Source organism: Lynx canadensis, chromosome A1 (genome assembly GCF_007474595.2).
Source record: "Lynx canadensis isolate LIC74 chromosome A1, mLynCan4.pri.v2, whole genome shotgun sequence".
NCBI classification, from domain to species: domain Eukaryota; kingdom Metazoa; phylum Chordata; class Mammalia; order Carnivora; family Felidae; genus Lynx; species Lynx canadensis.
Window position 1 is genome coordinate 209047664 of NC_044303.2, and position 16578 is coordinate 209064241.

Genomic DNA, 16578 nt, shown 5'->3' on the forward strand with positions numbered 1-16578 from the left:
AAAAGAGCAAATGGGCCCACTTAAGTAAGTTTTAAGTAAAATGTTCATGGTCCAACAGCTAACTTGCCTTGTTCAGCAGGAAAACCAAAAGACACAGGTTTTAAGAGCAGAGATTCTTGTTACCTCCTCGAAGGAAATATCCAAATCTAAGTCGTCTTCAAATCCGTCATCATCCTCACTGACTCCCATGTCGGTTGTATAGCGGGGTCCATAGCGGCCACTTCCTGCCTCCTCAGGGCCTTCACAGAGAAAGGAGCACACTGTTGTCAACATATGCCTTCCCTCTGCCCCTTTCTATCCTAATTCAGCCACAGACAGGACTCTGCCAAATACATCGCGATGTCTTGGAAACACACAAAGAATTCAACACGGAAGAGGAAGCATCAACGACTAAACAAATAGAAAATGTTTCATCTCATAAGTATTAAGGAAATGCTAATTAATGCCAGAAAGAGCTGCCATTTTATACTGACAAGATTGGCAAAAAGGTAAACGCTGGGCAATAAAAGAATATTACCAAGGATGGGATCAACGGGGACTCATACACCAATGTTACATGTGTGCAACCATTTTGCAAAAATACTTGGAAATAAGTAGAAAACGTTGTACCTTTTGACCCAGCAATCTCACCCCAACTTACAAAATCTGGAGAAACCCTCCCACATGTGTACCACAACATGTGCAAAACACATTCAGAGCATCACAATTTATAACAGTAAAAAGCATTTCAAATTTGCTATTTATAACAACAAGTAGCACCCCATATATCTGTCAATAGAGAATGGATAAGTGAATTACAGTAATATATATATATGGAATATATATATATATGGAATATATATATATGGAATATATATATGGAATATATATATATATGGAATATATATATGGAATATATATATATGGAATATATATGTATATGGAATATATATGTATATGGAATATATATATATGGAATATATATGTATATGGAATATATATGTATATGGAATATATATGTATATGGAATATATATATATGGAATATATATATATGGAATATATATATATATGGAATATATATATATATGGAATATATATATATATGGAATATATATATATGGAATATATATATATATGGAATATATATATATGGAATATATATATATATGGAATATATATATATATGGAATATATATATATGGAATATATGTATATGGAATATATATATATATGGAATATATATATATATATGGAATAGAATACTACATAGCAGGAGAAATAAATGAGCATTTAATGTGTTGACATGGCTTAATCTAACATTATTCCATGCAAAATATGCAAGTTGCAAAAGAACATACTCAGTTTGATGCCATTTATATAAAATTCAACAACAAACAAAATTTAATATATTATTTAGAGATAAATAAATCTATATATATATATATATATATATATATATATATATATGGTTTGATCTTATATATATATATATATATATGGTTTAACTCCCCCAAAAAGTAAGACAATGACTAAAATACCTGGGGGAAGTTAGAAAAGGGCTGTGAATGAGGTGTGAGGCACCGAAGCCTTTGGGTGCTCTGTAATGGTCTATTTCTTAAGACAGATGCCAGGTACCTGTGAATGTTCATATTATTTTTATATGAACTTGATGTATGAACTATTTCATCACAAATTCTTTAAAACAAGAAAGAGATATTGCACTAGAGCAAACAGTGCTACACCCAGAAAAAAGGGCCCCTACAAGGTTATCGTGGGTGCCACCATTTCCATCCATCTCAGCAGGACAATGGGATCTTTCAGACCTGGAAGGTGGGCTGAGAAAAACTCTTAGGAGACAAGGCATTGTCCTTTGGGAGACTGTCACAAAATCTACTGATCCGCAGCAGTCCTGACTTAGGCTCACACAGGTGGCACTCCCCCAGGGTATGAGAGTCTTTCAAAGTGCTGCTCCATAGCACCCCTATTTCCTCCCAATGGGTTTTCACAGGCACAGGTACTAGCTGCCTTCTCTAATCAGGGCACACTGGGCCCCAGCCCTTACAGCATAAACAACTCTGGCAACAGAAACTGACTTTTGTAGGTTGCCAATGCCCATCAGGCGTCCAGTGTTTGGATGCCTGGTTAGGAAGGGAAGGGAAAAGAAGGGAAGGAGAGGGGAGGGGAAAGGAGGGGAAGGGAAGGGAGGGGGCAGGAGGGGAAGAAGACACGACAAACATAAACTGAACTTAAAGCCATTCTGCTTTCAGAATAAGGTAAGCCAAACACCTTTGTCACAAAAGCAAACTCACCCTCCTTTAGGCAAAAAATAGCAAGCAGGTTGAAAACAGAAGGATGTGACAGAAAGGACAGAAAGAGGGCGTGGGAAGCCTTCTGGTCAGGCACACTGCTGATCAGAAATCTCCTTTGGACCAGGACGAGAGAAACGTGGTGAACAGGTGGTCAGGAGACAGCAGGGAAGGAGCCGTTCTCAGGTGTTTGGGCCCATTTTGGTGGAGGAGAGATGACACAGGGGACGTGGTGTTCTCACTACCCTCACATCAATTCTCCACAGTTTTATTTAAAATAGCCCACGTGTCAGTGGACAATTCAAGCCTGTTGATTCCAGGTTTATACCTGGATGCAAGTTCTCTTAAGCCACCTGCATCCAGCCTGAACAGCCGTGTGCCAGATGTCTTCACACAAAAATCCAGGAATCTTGAACACCACTTTCCTCTTTCTTGTCTCTCTGTATCTGTGTATCTTTCCACCTCTCTCCTCGACTCTCTCTCTTTTTCTGGGTCCTTTTCTTACTCTCCATTTCTATGTCTATCTCTCCATATATTCAAAATCATCAGATTAAAGAGGAAATATTCCATTTGGCAGTAAAAGTACTATATAGCACATATGTGAAGAGAGCTGGGTCTTATTTCCAGGAAGCTGGCCTTTCTACCCCCAAGGTGTTCTCTCTGCCCTGTGCACATTCTTGCCATTCTTGTGTACTGTGTTCATCAAAGTCAAGGTACTCTTCACTTCGTCTTATGATGCCCTATCTGAAAAATAAAAACTTTCAAAGACTACCACCACTTACAAGATAAATCCTAGGCTCTTGGTTGAGAATTCAAGGATCTCAATAGTAACTCCTTGTTTTCCCTCCTTTTTTTTTTTTTTACCATGTATTTATTTTTGAGGGAGAGAAGAGAGAGAGAGAGAGAGAGAGAGTGCGAAGCAGGCTCCAGGCTCTGAGCTGTCAGCACAGAGCCTGATGTGGGGCTTGAACTCAAGGACTACGAGATCATGACCTGAGCCACAGTCGGATACGTAGCCAACTGAGCTACCGAGGTGCCCCCTGTATTCCCTCCTTCTTTCCCCCATCACCATGATTTCCTGAAACCTACTTTCTCCCCGCCAAATAACAGGTATGGTTGTGTGCATAACATAATACATTTCTAAACTTTATAATAATCTTGCAAAGTAATTATGGCTCATTTCACTTTGTAGATAAGTAAGTTGAAGCTCAAAAAGGTTAAATGATTTGACTAAGATCAAAGACTTTGTAACTGGCCGAGCCTGACTCAAAGCCAGGTCTTTCTGGTTGCTGCTTTCCCAGTTGTCTGTGAGAGAAGCAGCCACTATGGAGGCGGAAAGAGCCTGGGAATTAGAAAATCAACATTTATTGACCATTTTTACTGTGCCAGGAACTTTTCATGCATTGTTTTTATTAATCCTCAAAAAGTCCTGTAGAAGTACTATTACCTCCATTTTACCGTGTGGAGATAGAAACTCAAAAAGATTAAATAACTTGCTCAAAGGCATGCAGATGATAAATGGCAGAGCTAGCATTTATCTTTGGTCTCTCTTTTGACTGCATCATACTATTCATAATCTGATTCCAAATTGTGTTTTCAGCCTTTTTTCCCCTATTCAAAAGTCCTAGTGGCCAAACTGGTCTACCAGTTGTCTCCTTAATATATCTTGTGTTTTCTCACCCCAAGACTGGTCATTATGTTTTTCCCCACATTACCATCTTTTCTTCCTCTCCTATATCCTACACATAGCTTACCTATCCTTCCAACTGCATGAATTCTGCGGAGACAGAGCTGAATGTACATCATCAAAATGCTAAAATCAAGTGATATTTTAAAAAGAGAACATCAGACTCTTTCCAGAGAAAAAATGGTTATTCCACAAAAGATGGAACTACCAAGACCTCTAGGATGTTCCTCCAGCTCCTCCTGATTAGGGTTATCCACCCATGGATGTGTGCTTCTAAATATGAGCTTGGAATAAACTTCCATATCTTGATAAAATCAGCATATATTTGAGGTGCTATTTCCACTGTCTGGACTCCAGGCCCTGGAATGCTGCCCTTGTGTTTCCCAACTCAGCTGTGAACCCCTTGACGGCAGGAGCCATAATTTTAGACTTCTTGACATCCCTTTTATTCATCCATTTAAGTAACACTTAACATACTCATCAAAGCTCCCTCTAGGTACAGAAGACTCTCCCACAATGGCTCTGTCCTGACATTCTGGCTCTGTCCTGGCCTGGCCTAGCTGGCCATGCCTATTTAAGCGAGAGAATATCTGGAGGGGAATCCTTACAGGGTGAGACTCTGCCCCTCATCCAAACATATTCCCATCAAACTACCACCATCCTTGTCCCTTTTCAATTCATCAATGTCCCTTGTCCCAACTCAGACTAAAGTTGAAAGTTCAAAGACAGCCTAGACACCATCCAGTCCAAACTTCCCATTTCATAAATATGTAAACTGAGGCCACAAAGAAAAGTGACTTGAGATCAAGTTCATGAATCTCATTAGAAGATCTGGGGCCATACTTGGATCATATGACCTCTAGTTCAATATCCATTATACCCTCTCATGCAGACTTTTTGGTGCTAAGTATCTAATAAGATACTTCAGTCAGGAGAACACAGAGAAACTGAGGATGGGTGCAGGTAGCTGAGGTCTCCTCCTGCCCATTAGCCCACCTAGGAAGTCTGTCTTGAAGGCAACTCCTTAGAGAAAAGGACCGCAGATGCATTGCAGCAGCTATGAAATGGTACCTTGATGAGAATGGAAATCATTTCAGATTCCCTGTTCTTTCTAATGAGTAAAATAAGGCATATATTATTCATTGGATAAAATCCTTTGGTATTTATAAAAATTAGTCTGTTTCAACACGATATCACATATCTTTTTGAAGTCAGAGGCTACTTCTCAGTTTGGGGAAACAAAGGATGTGAGATAAACAAAGGGAAAGGAATATGGAATTACAAGGACTCAGAGTCAAAGAAATTTTGACTTTTAAAGAAAGACTTTAGAAATCAGCGAGCACAAGCCCATTTTACAGAAGAGTAATCTGAGGCTCATAGAGTCCATGTGACTTGCCCAGAGGGACAGAGCATTGGTGGCAGAGCTGATCTAGAATTCTGGGCTCCTGATGATGCTTTCTGCTATCCTTTACAACCTGTCAAATTCCCTATCCCTCATAATAACCCGGGCTAATAGTAATTTCCCACTTTTAAGGAAAAGAGTACAGCATGACTAGAAGAAAGCTGGAATAAATCTCTCTACTCTTGTTCATGGACGGCCTCACCACCTCAGAGTCCAAATCCACAGCTTACATGAAGTTTTTACCAATGCCGTTTCTAAGTGAACACGGAATGCACAGTCCGAGATAGTGATAAGAATTCTCAGTGGCCTGGGGTTATTGTAATTAAAGTGCACAACTTATCTCTTTCTACTTGGCACATTGTTAATTAGGAAAAGAGAACATTAAAAAGGAAGCATTTATTTAGAACCAGAATAGTCAAACCACTCACTGAATGCAAAACAAGTTCAAGGGTTATTCCACTAGAGGAAAAACTAATATACAAAATACAAATTACTGTTAATAAGTTAAAGGATGACTTATTTTATAAAAACCTGTCTGTTTATTTGTATAAAAGCATCACAAATGTTCTCCAGATAGTGAGTTTCTCTGATATATCAACATGGTGTAGTTGGAAATACCCCTGGTCACGGAACCCAGATAATTAGGAGAGGGACACAGATGACTATGTGACCTTGGACAAGACACCTAATCTCTCTGGGTCTCATGTTTTCTAATAAAGCAAGGAATGGGATTATATTTGATGACCTAAGGATCCTTTCTAGCCCTAACATTCTGTGACCCTTAAGTTTACACTTTTGATTGAGACATATTGCTGGCACCTGTTATTCCAAGCAGCGTTTGAAAAAGAAACAACTGGGGAATTTTATTTATTGTGGATGAAAAAGAAAAAAAGAAGTTAGTTCAGCACAAAAGTTACATGCTTTGGGGATTGTGGCTTTCTGTTCAATATTATAAGGCTCCTAGAAGATAGGATATCATTTATCAAAATTCATCTTCATTAATAAGAACCAGGTTATTGCAGTCCCTTCTCTTAATAGCTCTTGGCAACGGATGAGAGAGGAACAGTTATTCCCCACTCCTGAAGTTGTAATCATGCAAAGAGAGTTCCCCAAAATACTGTTGGATTCTTGTCCAACCCCTTTTCCTCCCTACAGAAGTAGAGACAGTAGCCTGGTGGCTGGATGGAAGCATTTGGTACACATTTCTGAACTGACTGAAGCTAATCTATCAAAGAACCTGGGGCAGGCGAGGAGGACTTGGGGGCAAATTTGGTCCCTCCACCTTCTTTCTCAACCTAGAAAAGTGGAAAGCAGTGACCTGGGCAGGTGTGACTTTGCTGCAAATGCAGGCTTTCCTTCACGCGGGCTCTTCCCTAGTCAGAGGGGAGTCCACAAACCCACTTTGTACTGTAGAGGAAGCTACGTTCTCTGCCCGGCCTTTATCAGAAATAAGGATGGCAATTTGATTCTTTATCTGCTGACTCTGCTGCCGTATTTCTGTTGGTTCAGAAAATGGACAAAGGGGAAAGTGGTGTTAACTGGGCAACCTCAAAACCCTAACACTCACCAAAACAAGAAGGACTGGAGGAAAAGGGTCCCCCGTGAAGCAATGTGTCATGGACAGAAACTAGGTCATCCCTTCCAGTACAAATATTTAAGATTCGGCTGGTTGGATGGAAAAATGACAGGCCAGACCTGTGGCCTTTGTGGCTTCAGAGACTTTCTTGTTACTCTAGCTAAGCTGCATCTCACAGCAATTTATTCCTTCTCATCCTGTTCCACCCAGAAAGAACATTGGTTCTTCTTTCATTTCAGAGACATATCTCCCGCCTCAGGGACTTTAGACATGTTATTCCCTATGCTTGGAAATCTCATCTCTCACTGTCCAGCTTTTGCCTTTTAAATTCTTGTATTTGTTCAAAATCACTTTCTTAGAGATGTTTTCTCTGAACCCTAGATAAAGTCAGGTTCCCTTCCTATATACGCTCATGGTTCTGTCCTCTCTTAGAGCATTATTAACTTACAATTACATATTTATTTGTAGAATGATTTCATAAATGTGACTCTCCCAATAGATTGAAAGTGCCTTGAAGAAGGCAATACTGTCCATATTGGTTTCTACTATGACACCAAAACCTCACTCACTCCCTGGCACATTGAAGACATTCACAAAATGTGTAAGAAATAAAAAGAGTGAACTTTTGAAACAATGCAGGCAGAATAAAAATATATGACAGTAGCATTCATCTGGATTCTTAAATAGCAAAAGTCTAGGGACAAGAGGACCCCACATAAAGAGTTTAAAAGCTAACAATAATTCTGAGATCTTAAAGAAATCATTCCACAGACTTTTCCCCGAAAAGAATCCATATCCTGCACCTCTTCTGGGGTTGGTCTTTCAAGCGGCTCTTCTGCATTAAGTTACTCTGGCTTGGGCTCTATGAACTTAGTCCTGCCACCCTCGCTGAAAATGATGGAACCAGGACCTATGTCTGAGCCTAAACAACCATATCCAGACTGACCACCCCCGGGGGCCTCATGTGAAAATCTACCAAAAGGAGGGCTTCATATCAGAGGGCAAGGCGGATATTTCAACCTTAATCCCTCCTCCCTTACCTCTTCTCTGTAGATACTATAGGAGCTAAATAAATGTTGGATTTCTGAGCCTCCTTTGCATCTCGGTAGTTTGGGTCAGTAAGGTGCAAGTGGAAGTCTGTTGGAACTTCCCTTTCTACCATATGGTCTTTGGCAGTGAAGGTGGTTGTGATGCTGGAGTTTCAGTGCATTCCTAACTGAAATGGATGGGGATCCAATGACACAGTTAGACCCTCTCCTTGGGAAATGTACCCACCGACTGTGTGCATGCTGAGGGGGTGGGGCACAAGAGCTCCCCTGTGAACCTGAAGGTCACTGGGAGAGACTTCTGGTTGTGCATAAAATTAGCCTGCTCAACGTCAGCCTCGGCAGCATAAGGACTCAGAGGGTCTGCAAGGACACTGAATGGTTTCCCTTGCTCCTTCCTTCTCCCCAAATAATCTGCCTGAATGTTTTCTTCCAATTTGAATGGATCTAACCAATCCAGGGTATGTTGCCACAGTGGTAGGAGTGGGGTGTTGGGACAGAGCTGCTCTAAGTACCAGCCGTAGGCAGAAGTGTTTGCTCTTTTCTGCTCATGCTTCAAGAATCTCTCATCTGACTGGGGCTCAAGATGATACCCCAGGCATGGAGTGACCATTAGAGCCCTCACCTCAAAGCTTCTTAAACTCCTTTATCTTTATGCACACACACACACAGGGGCCGCACCAACTGTGCATAACCCCTGTGGGGTGTCGCCTTTTGAAGAACATAAACCATTCAACAGAGAACAAGCCACTGTATCTTTCTCCCTCAGAGCCTCCCTTTCTATGGATAATGGGGCCGTGGAAAGTTAAGCAAACGGCCAGAAACCACCAAGGTGTTAGGCACTTACTTCTCTGCTACCCACTGAAGGAGGAGATGCACCGGCAAAGCATAACGTAAGAGGTGGCTGTAAGAGGTGGCTGCAAACACAGCAGGAAAACCCAAGGCCATATTTTCATCATGCTGTGCTAGAAATTTCAGACTTGGAATCATTGTAACCTCAGAGAATGATGAATTATAATTCACTGACAACATTCCATGGCCATACCTGGGGACTCGGGGAGGAAAGGGCAGCGTACCGTTTAGCCGGGCAACAAGAACATTTCTGAACAGCTGAAATGGTGGCTGGCATTAAGAATTCAGTGTTATGTATACAGCAGGCACTCAATATGTATTTGTTAGCTAAGAGAACAGATGAATGACTGAATGTTCTCTGCAAGAGCCAAATCTTAGAGTGTGCTCTGCACATGGCAAGTGCAAAATAAATGTTTTGTGAAAGACTGCAATTTTAATCTGGTCAATGCCAATGCTCTAAATGTCTAGTCAGCCATTTTTACTGGGACTTGCGTAGCAATTGTCAATTATTGATGGCAGAAAACTATTGTCCACAGTGTCAGGAGGATATGGCTTAAAAAGTGAGATCTCCCTCTTCTTCTCTCTCTCTCTCTCCTTTTCTCTCTTTCTGTGGGACAATTTGGCAGTATAATCAAGCATTTGCGTTATTCAATTTTGTAATTCTATTAGAGATTTATCTAGTCAGATGTATTAAAAATGTTCATTATTTTTTAAAATTATTTTCAACTGAATGGTGTGTGCTATGTTCATGGGACGACATTACGTTTGGAAAAATGGAGGTCATTGGCCCTCTTCACATGAGCAGTGGGGGTAAAGGCAGGTTGGAGTTGGCTGAACAGTGAATAGAGGTCAAAAAAAGGGAGGGGGGAGGTAACTGAATATAGACAACACAGTAACTCTAGCTTGAAGGAAAGCAGAGAAATGAGATGGTAGGGGAAGAATTGTGGGGTCAAGGGAGTCTTTTCTGTGAGTATGGCATATGTGTGTTGATGAAAATGACGCAGAAAAGCTGAGAGTGAAAGATGGATCCTGTCGGAGAGACTGGGGGTAACAAACACAAAACTGATGTAAATGGTGTAATCTCCAATCGGCCAGTACAAAACAGGGCTTGGTTCATACCCTGCCTGCACTTGGGACCCAGGAGGCTGAACAGAGACTGAGATGGGAAAGACAGAGGACGTGCAGCTTGAAGTGCAGTGGGGAGGGAGACACCCTGCCCCACAGCACGGGATGACTGATGCTGTGTGCGTGGGAACACCACTGTCTCCGTGGTGCCCTTTGAAGTGGCTTCACATATGGACATCAACTGTGGTCCAGTTCTCTTTTAGAGATCACCAGTTGGTTTAAACCAGAGACGACGATAGCTTCTCATTCCTCCTCTCCAATTTGAGACACGATGCTAGGAGAAATCATTACCATCACAAAGTTTTATACGGGATTAAATAGTTTTTCAACAACGACAGTGGAACAGAGACTCAATCACAAAGTTATAGAGAAAGTTTATCACCCTCTCTTAACAGACCCTCAAGAATTTACTGAAAAGTATACTTCAGGAAGAAGAAGTAAAGAATAAGATGCAGAGTAGTGGGCAGAGAAACTGGTAAACATTTGGATAAATCTAAAGAAGTGTTACTTAAAAAAAAAAAAGCCTAACCTGTGGCTATTGGGTAGAATAAAAATACTGAAAGAGAACATGCAAGACAAGAAATAATTCACTTAGATTGAGGCTGTTAAAATTGAGGTTTATGAGGGTAATAGATACTGATTAATCTGAGACTATAAAAGTTTGGAAGTCAACAATTTATGGATGGTAAATAAAAGAATGCATAATTCATCCCAATAGAGGGGAAAGGTAGGGGGCTAAGAAGATGTAGTCTATCCTTTTTTTTTTAATTTTTTAATGTTTATTTTTGAGAAAGAAAGGCAGAACATGAGCAGGGGAGGGGCAGAGAGAGAGGGAGACACAGAATCTGAAGCAGGCTCCAGGCTCTGAGCTCTCAGTACAGAGATGGACGCAGGGCTCAAACTCATGAACTGTGAGATCATGACTTGAGCCGAAGTTGGAAGCTTAACCAACTGAGCCACCCAGGTGTCCCAAATATAGTTAATCCTATAGAAAACAGGAAGGAAGCCAAGACAAAGATTCCCCACCCCTCATCACCAAAAAACAAAATAAAACAAAACAAAAAAACAGAGAGAGAAAAGCAGAGTAAAGAACACAAAACGGCGGAAATAAATAAAACATGTTAACAATTACAATAACTGTAAAAAAAAAATTCTTGCCATCTAAAGGACAGAGCTTGTCAGATTGGATTTTTAAAAGTTAAGCTGTATATTGTTTCCAGAAAGTACCTACAACATAAGACACAGAGAGATCAAAAGTAAAAAAGATGTAATAGATGTTTCAAGCACTAGCAAAAGCTACTGGATCTATATTATTACTATATTATTATTAGGCAACATAAACTTTCAGGGAAAAAAGAAGCAGCATCATTAATGTTAAAAATGGTGGCTAAGTCACCATTAAAGGAACCACCAGGAATATAAGATGATCCTAACCTTGTATGTACCTAATATTACAACCTCACATATATAGAGAGAAAGAGATTGAGATACAGGGAGATATGGTGGGAAATTTTAATGTGTCTCTCTCAGTAACTGATCAGGCTGACAATATAGATGATTTGAACAATGATATTACAAAGCTTGATCAAGTGGACATATATAGAACCCTAGACACCAAAATATGAGAATACATATTCTTTTTGAAAGTACATGGCAAGGGGGCACCTGGGTGGCGCAGTCGGTTAAGCGTCCGACTTCAGCCAGGTCACGATCTCGAGGTCCGTGAGTTCGAGCCCCGCGTCAGGCTCTGGGCTGATGGCTCAGAGCCTGGAGCCTGTTTCCGCTTCTGTGTCTCCCTCTCTCTCTGCCCCTCCCCCGTTCATGCTCTGTCTCTCTCTGTCGCAAAAATAAATAAACGTTGAAAAAAAAAATTAAAAAAAAAAAAAAAAAAAAGAAAGTACATGGCAGGGGTGCCTGGGTGGCTCAGTTCGTTAAGTGACCTGCTTCGGCTCAAGTCATGATCTTGCAGTCTGAGTTCAAGCCCCACATCTGGCTTCTGAGTCTTCCTCTCTCCCTGTACCTCCCCTGCTCACGCTCTTTCTGTTTCTCTCAAAAATAAATAAAAACATTGAAAAAATAATTTTTAAAAAAGGACATGGGAAAAGTGCATGGAAAGAAAATTGTGACTACAAAAAAACAGAGAAAGAAAGATCCACAGATTAAACTAATTTCAAACAGCTTTCCAAGTATAAGAGACTGGAGAGTAAGTGTGACAAAACTCACTTAAAGACTTTAGAAAGATCCAAATAAATGGATGAAATTGAATACACATGACTCTATATCATAAAGATGACAATCCCTCCAGAATTAATTTATAAATTCAATATAGAATTCAGCATAATTCTGACTGTAAAATCCCAACAGAGTTTTTCACGGAATTGAAAAACTGATTCTAAAATTTATATTGATTAGTAAAGGTCAAGGAAAGACAGGGCAATTTCGAAGAAGAATGAGTGTAGAATTACCTACCAGATAACATAATTTTATAAAGCTGCAGACATTAAGACAGTGTGATATCAAGGAAAGGATAGAGAAATAGACTACAGAAAACTGAGAAACAGATACACAAATGTATGGAGCTGATACATTAGAAAGATGCCATTACAGATCAATAGGGAAAAGGATTAATGAATGACTCATCAGTTGGTGCTGGGCAACTGGTTATTGGTATGAAAAAAAAATATGAAGCTAGGCTCCTAGTTCTCCATACCTAAATGTAAATTTCAGGTAGAATGAGATCTTAAATATGAAAAGCAAAATTTTCAAATTTATAGGATAAACAAAATTTTGCTTAATGACCTTGGGAAAAGGAAGTAGTTAAAAAAACACAGGAAGCAGAAATCATAAAAGAAAAATTGAGATATTTAACTGTATTGAATAAAATAATTCTGTTTATTAATTGATATTATAAGTGAAGTGAAACATAACTCACAGGCTAGCAGAAGATATTTGCAACACATATTACTAAGGATTAGTCTTTAAATGTATATATTAATGCTTATCAATACATACTATGTAATGATATATACATGTACACTATGTATATCATTAATGTATCTAAATAAATTAATGTATATTTACATATATGTAGGCATATATAGAAATAAGGAAAGGTAAAACATATAAATGGCTAATTCATAAAATGATTAATAAATTTATAAAATTATGTTTAACTTCACTAGAAATGGGAACATGCAAATCAAAACAATAATGCCATATCACTTTACCTCCATCAGATTGACTCTATTTAAAAGTCTGATAATACCAAGCACTGGAAAGGATCTACAGCAAGAAGGGTTTTGAACACACTGCCCATGGCATGGAGATAACTACAAACACCCTGAGGACCAATTTTCTACCCGGTGACAGAGTTGAAGATACACATGCACAACTCAGCAATTTCATTTGGAAGCACATACTCAGGAAAAGCTCTTCTACACAGGCTCAAGGAAACATATATGAAATTGCTCATTGCAATGTTGTTTTTAATGGCAAAAAGGGAACAATTTAAATGTCTAAAATCCAAGTAACTGATAAATAAACTATAGTGTATTTATGTGGTGGAACATTATACAGCGGTGAAGTTGCATGAATTCAAGCTTTACAATTCAACTCGCATGAGAGTCAAAAACATAATGTTGTAGAGACAAGTTTACCACGAAAGGATACCTGCATGTCACTGCATTTATCATAGAAACACTCAAAACGATACCCCATAGTTTATAAATATATACACGTTAGTATATTGATTAAATGTGTAGGGAAATCATAACACAGTGCAAATATATCTCCAGGGAGAAGACAGAAGGATGGTGTTGGGAAGGTACTGGGGACAGGGTACAGAATGTCCCTGTATCTGTGAGGTTTTATTTTTGTAACACTGAAGAAAATATGGCAACCATTAAGATTTCCCAAAGCTGGGTCATGGATATAGGGGTATCCTGACATTTTTCACTATGCTTGAAACTGCTCATAAGAAAAAGGAAGCAATGTAACAAAGGCAAAACTTTATTCAGAGAATGAAAAGCCACACCTAAGATAGCAAAGACCAAAATTAATGCTGTGGAAGCTTGAATTAGTGATATGGGGGTGAACCTGAGAAATGTTCCCAAAATGATGAAAAAATATGAGAGAAAATAATATATATGGATGTGGATATAGAGGACAAGAGCCAAACCAAGGGATTATGGGTATTTATTATTTACCAGACGAATGGAAACATAAATATGAATCAAAAACATAAAAATAAAACTTGTCTGAGCCGGGGGGGAGGGGGGGAAGGACACCAAAATTTGAAAGAGCTAATATTGCTGCTAAAATGAAAAGACCTGTACCTAGACACAAACTGACAAGATTTCTACAGCAGAAAGAAAAACCGTAGGAATCAGGATGGTGGTTTCTGTGTAGAGAAGAAGTTGGGGAAGTAAAGAAATGACTTGAGGCTGAAATACATAGTCCATAAGGTGACTTATCTTGATTGGATTCATATAGACAGGTTAGGAGGGCAAAGGAAGTTCTACCACCTACAGAGAGTGTGTGGACTAAAAGGAATTAAGATACTTTTGAAATATCCCTTTGAACTACAGTTTAAAGGAAAAACCTCAGTATTCAATAACAGTATGTATTCGGTGCTGATCTCTAAAATATACATAAGGAATTTGCTGAATAATTCTGAAAGCATATTAACCATCAATGCTTCTAATTTTCTAAGGGTTTTCCTTCTGTGAAGTTTGATTATCCCCAGAGAAATGCCGTAACTCAACCGCAGCCCAATTTTTAATGAGGATCAGTAAAAATCTAGCTACACAAAAAATATTTCTTCACCCATTAAATCACTATTAAGGTCAGTATTATAATGCTCAATATTATTTTTTTTAAGTTTATTTATTTTGAGAGAGAGAGAGCGAGTGAGAGAGAGAACATGAGCAGGGAAGGGGCAGAGAGGTGGGGGGGGGGGAGAGAGAGAGAGAGAGAGAGAGAGAGAGAGAGAGAGAGAGAGAGAATCCCACATAGGATCCATGCTGTCAGCGCAGAGCCCAATGCGGGGCTCAATCTCACAGACCATAAGATCATGACCTGAGCCGAAATTAAGAGTCGGACACTTAATTGACTGAACCACCCAGGCGCCCCTCAATATTCTTTATATAATGATTCATTTGGTAATTTCTTCCAACAGCTGTATCCAGAAATAAAATTATTTTCACTGAATTGCATTCTTGAGTCAGATATGGAGAGTTCTGTAAAACCTTGATCTTTCCTTTGTCTTTGATAATAAGTTTAGAGGTTAGTGGCACCCAGGACTTCAGTGACTATCTCACCTCATACATTTGTGTTTGTATTTCTGATTTGGTTTCTGATCATCTTATCACATTTGTTTTTAATTACGGTGTGTGAATGTATGTGCGTATGGGTATGTATACAAACTGCCTCAAATGATTTTTGTGTGTTGGCGAAATACGAGTGACTTAAAAATGCATTCAAGGGGCGCCTGGGTGGCGCAGTCGGTTAAGCGTTCAACTTCAGCCAGGTCACGATCTCGCGGTCCGTGAGTTCGAGCCCCGCGTCGGGCTCTGGGCTGATGGCTCAGAGCCTGGAGCCTGCTTCCGATTCTGTGTCTCCCTCTCTCTGTGCCCCTCCCCCGTTCATGCTCTGTCTCTCTCTGTCCCAAAAATAAATAAACGTTAAAAAAAAAAAATTAAAAAAAATTTAAAAATGCATTCAAATGTCTTGAGTGAACTCACATTCCCAAAGCTTGCATGGCTTTAGTAGACAGTAGTCCTTACTGACGAGCTACAGAAGAGACCACTGGTGATAACAATTAGGCTGGGAGGGTCCCATGGTCTGCTGTCGTGAAGAAAACAATCCTACGTTGTGAATATCATCATAGGAGTAGAGCCAGTCTGAACTCAGGGAAGGGAGTCTGGCTTAAGTCCTTACTCCGACCCACAATCTTCTCTAACAATTGATTAAAAACCCCACAGAGAGTCTGTGACAGGAGGAAGCTAAATTCTCTCTGGGTCATGGATTAAGTTGTGCCCAAGAAACTTTTTTTCAAAATAAATGGAAACAAGAGTAATTTGTTCTCACTTTCAAATAGATATTGGCATATTGATCAAACCAAGACACAGAGAGAGGAGAAGCCAGGGGTTCAGTGGAGGGTTTCCAAGCCCTGAGCATCACAAACCCTTCTCCATCAGGGAGAAAATCATGAAATGCTAATTCTGAGAATTCACTGTCTGAATAACAAATGGAAGCATCACAATGCTTTCGATGGAAGAATTTCCATTTTCCATGCTTGAAACCTACACCTGGAGAAATTATCATCTGGCTGGAATTTGCTGAGCAAGAAAAAATGAGGATGTGGAAGAACACACAGACTTCCGGAGACAGTGGGTACCCCTGGTATACCACCTGCTGGGGTGGAGGGCTTGGGCTATGATTGCCAGGAGCGATAAGGCAAGAAAAGTTAGCCGAAGCTAGACTATGAAAGATTGTGAATGTCAGGCTAAGGAGTGTGGCATTTATCCTGTGAACAGGAAGAGCAGGAGAGAGTAACACGTTAATGGGAGTGGTTTTACATTAGCCCAGTGCAGGGGTCCAGCG

The 16578-nt window shown here is 39.8% G+C and overlaps 1 protein-coding gene across 1 annotated transcript in view; it reads right to left on the reverse strand.

The window, feature by feature from the left end:
- EGFLAM (EGF like, fibronectin type III and laminin G domains) overlaps positions 1-16578 on the reverse strand; it is a 180537-nt gene that overhangs the window by 52313 nt on the left and 111646 nt on the right. The window contains 1 exon segment of the mRNA XM_032594538.1: positions 124-239. Coding sequence (XP_032450429.1) covers positions 124-239 — 116 coding nt within the window.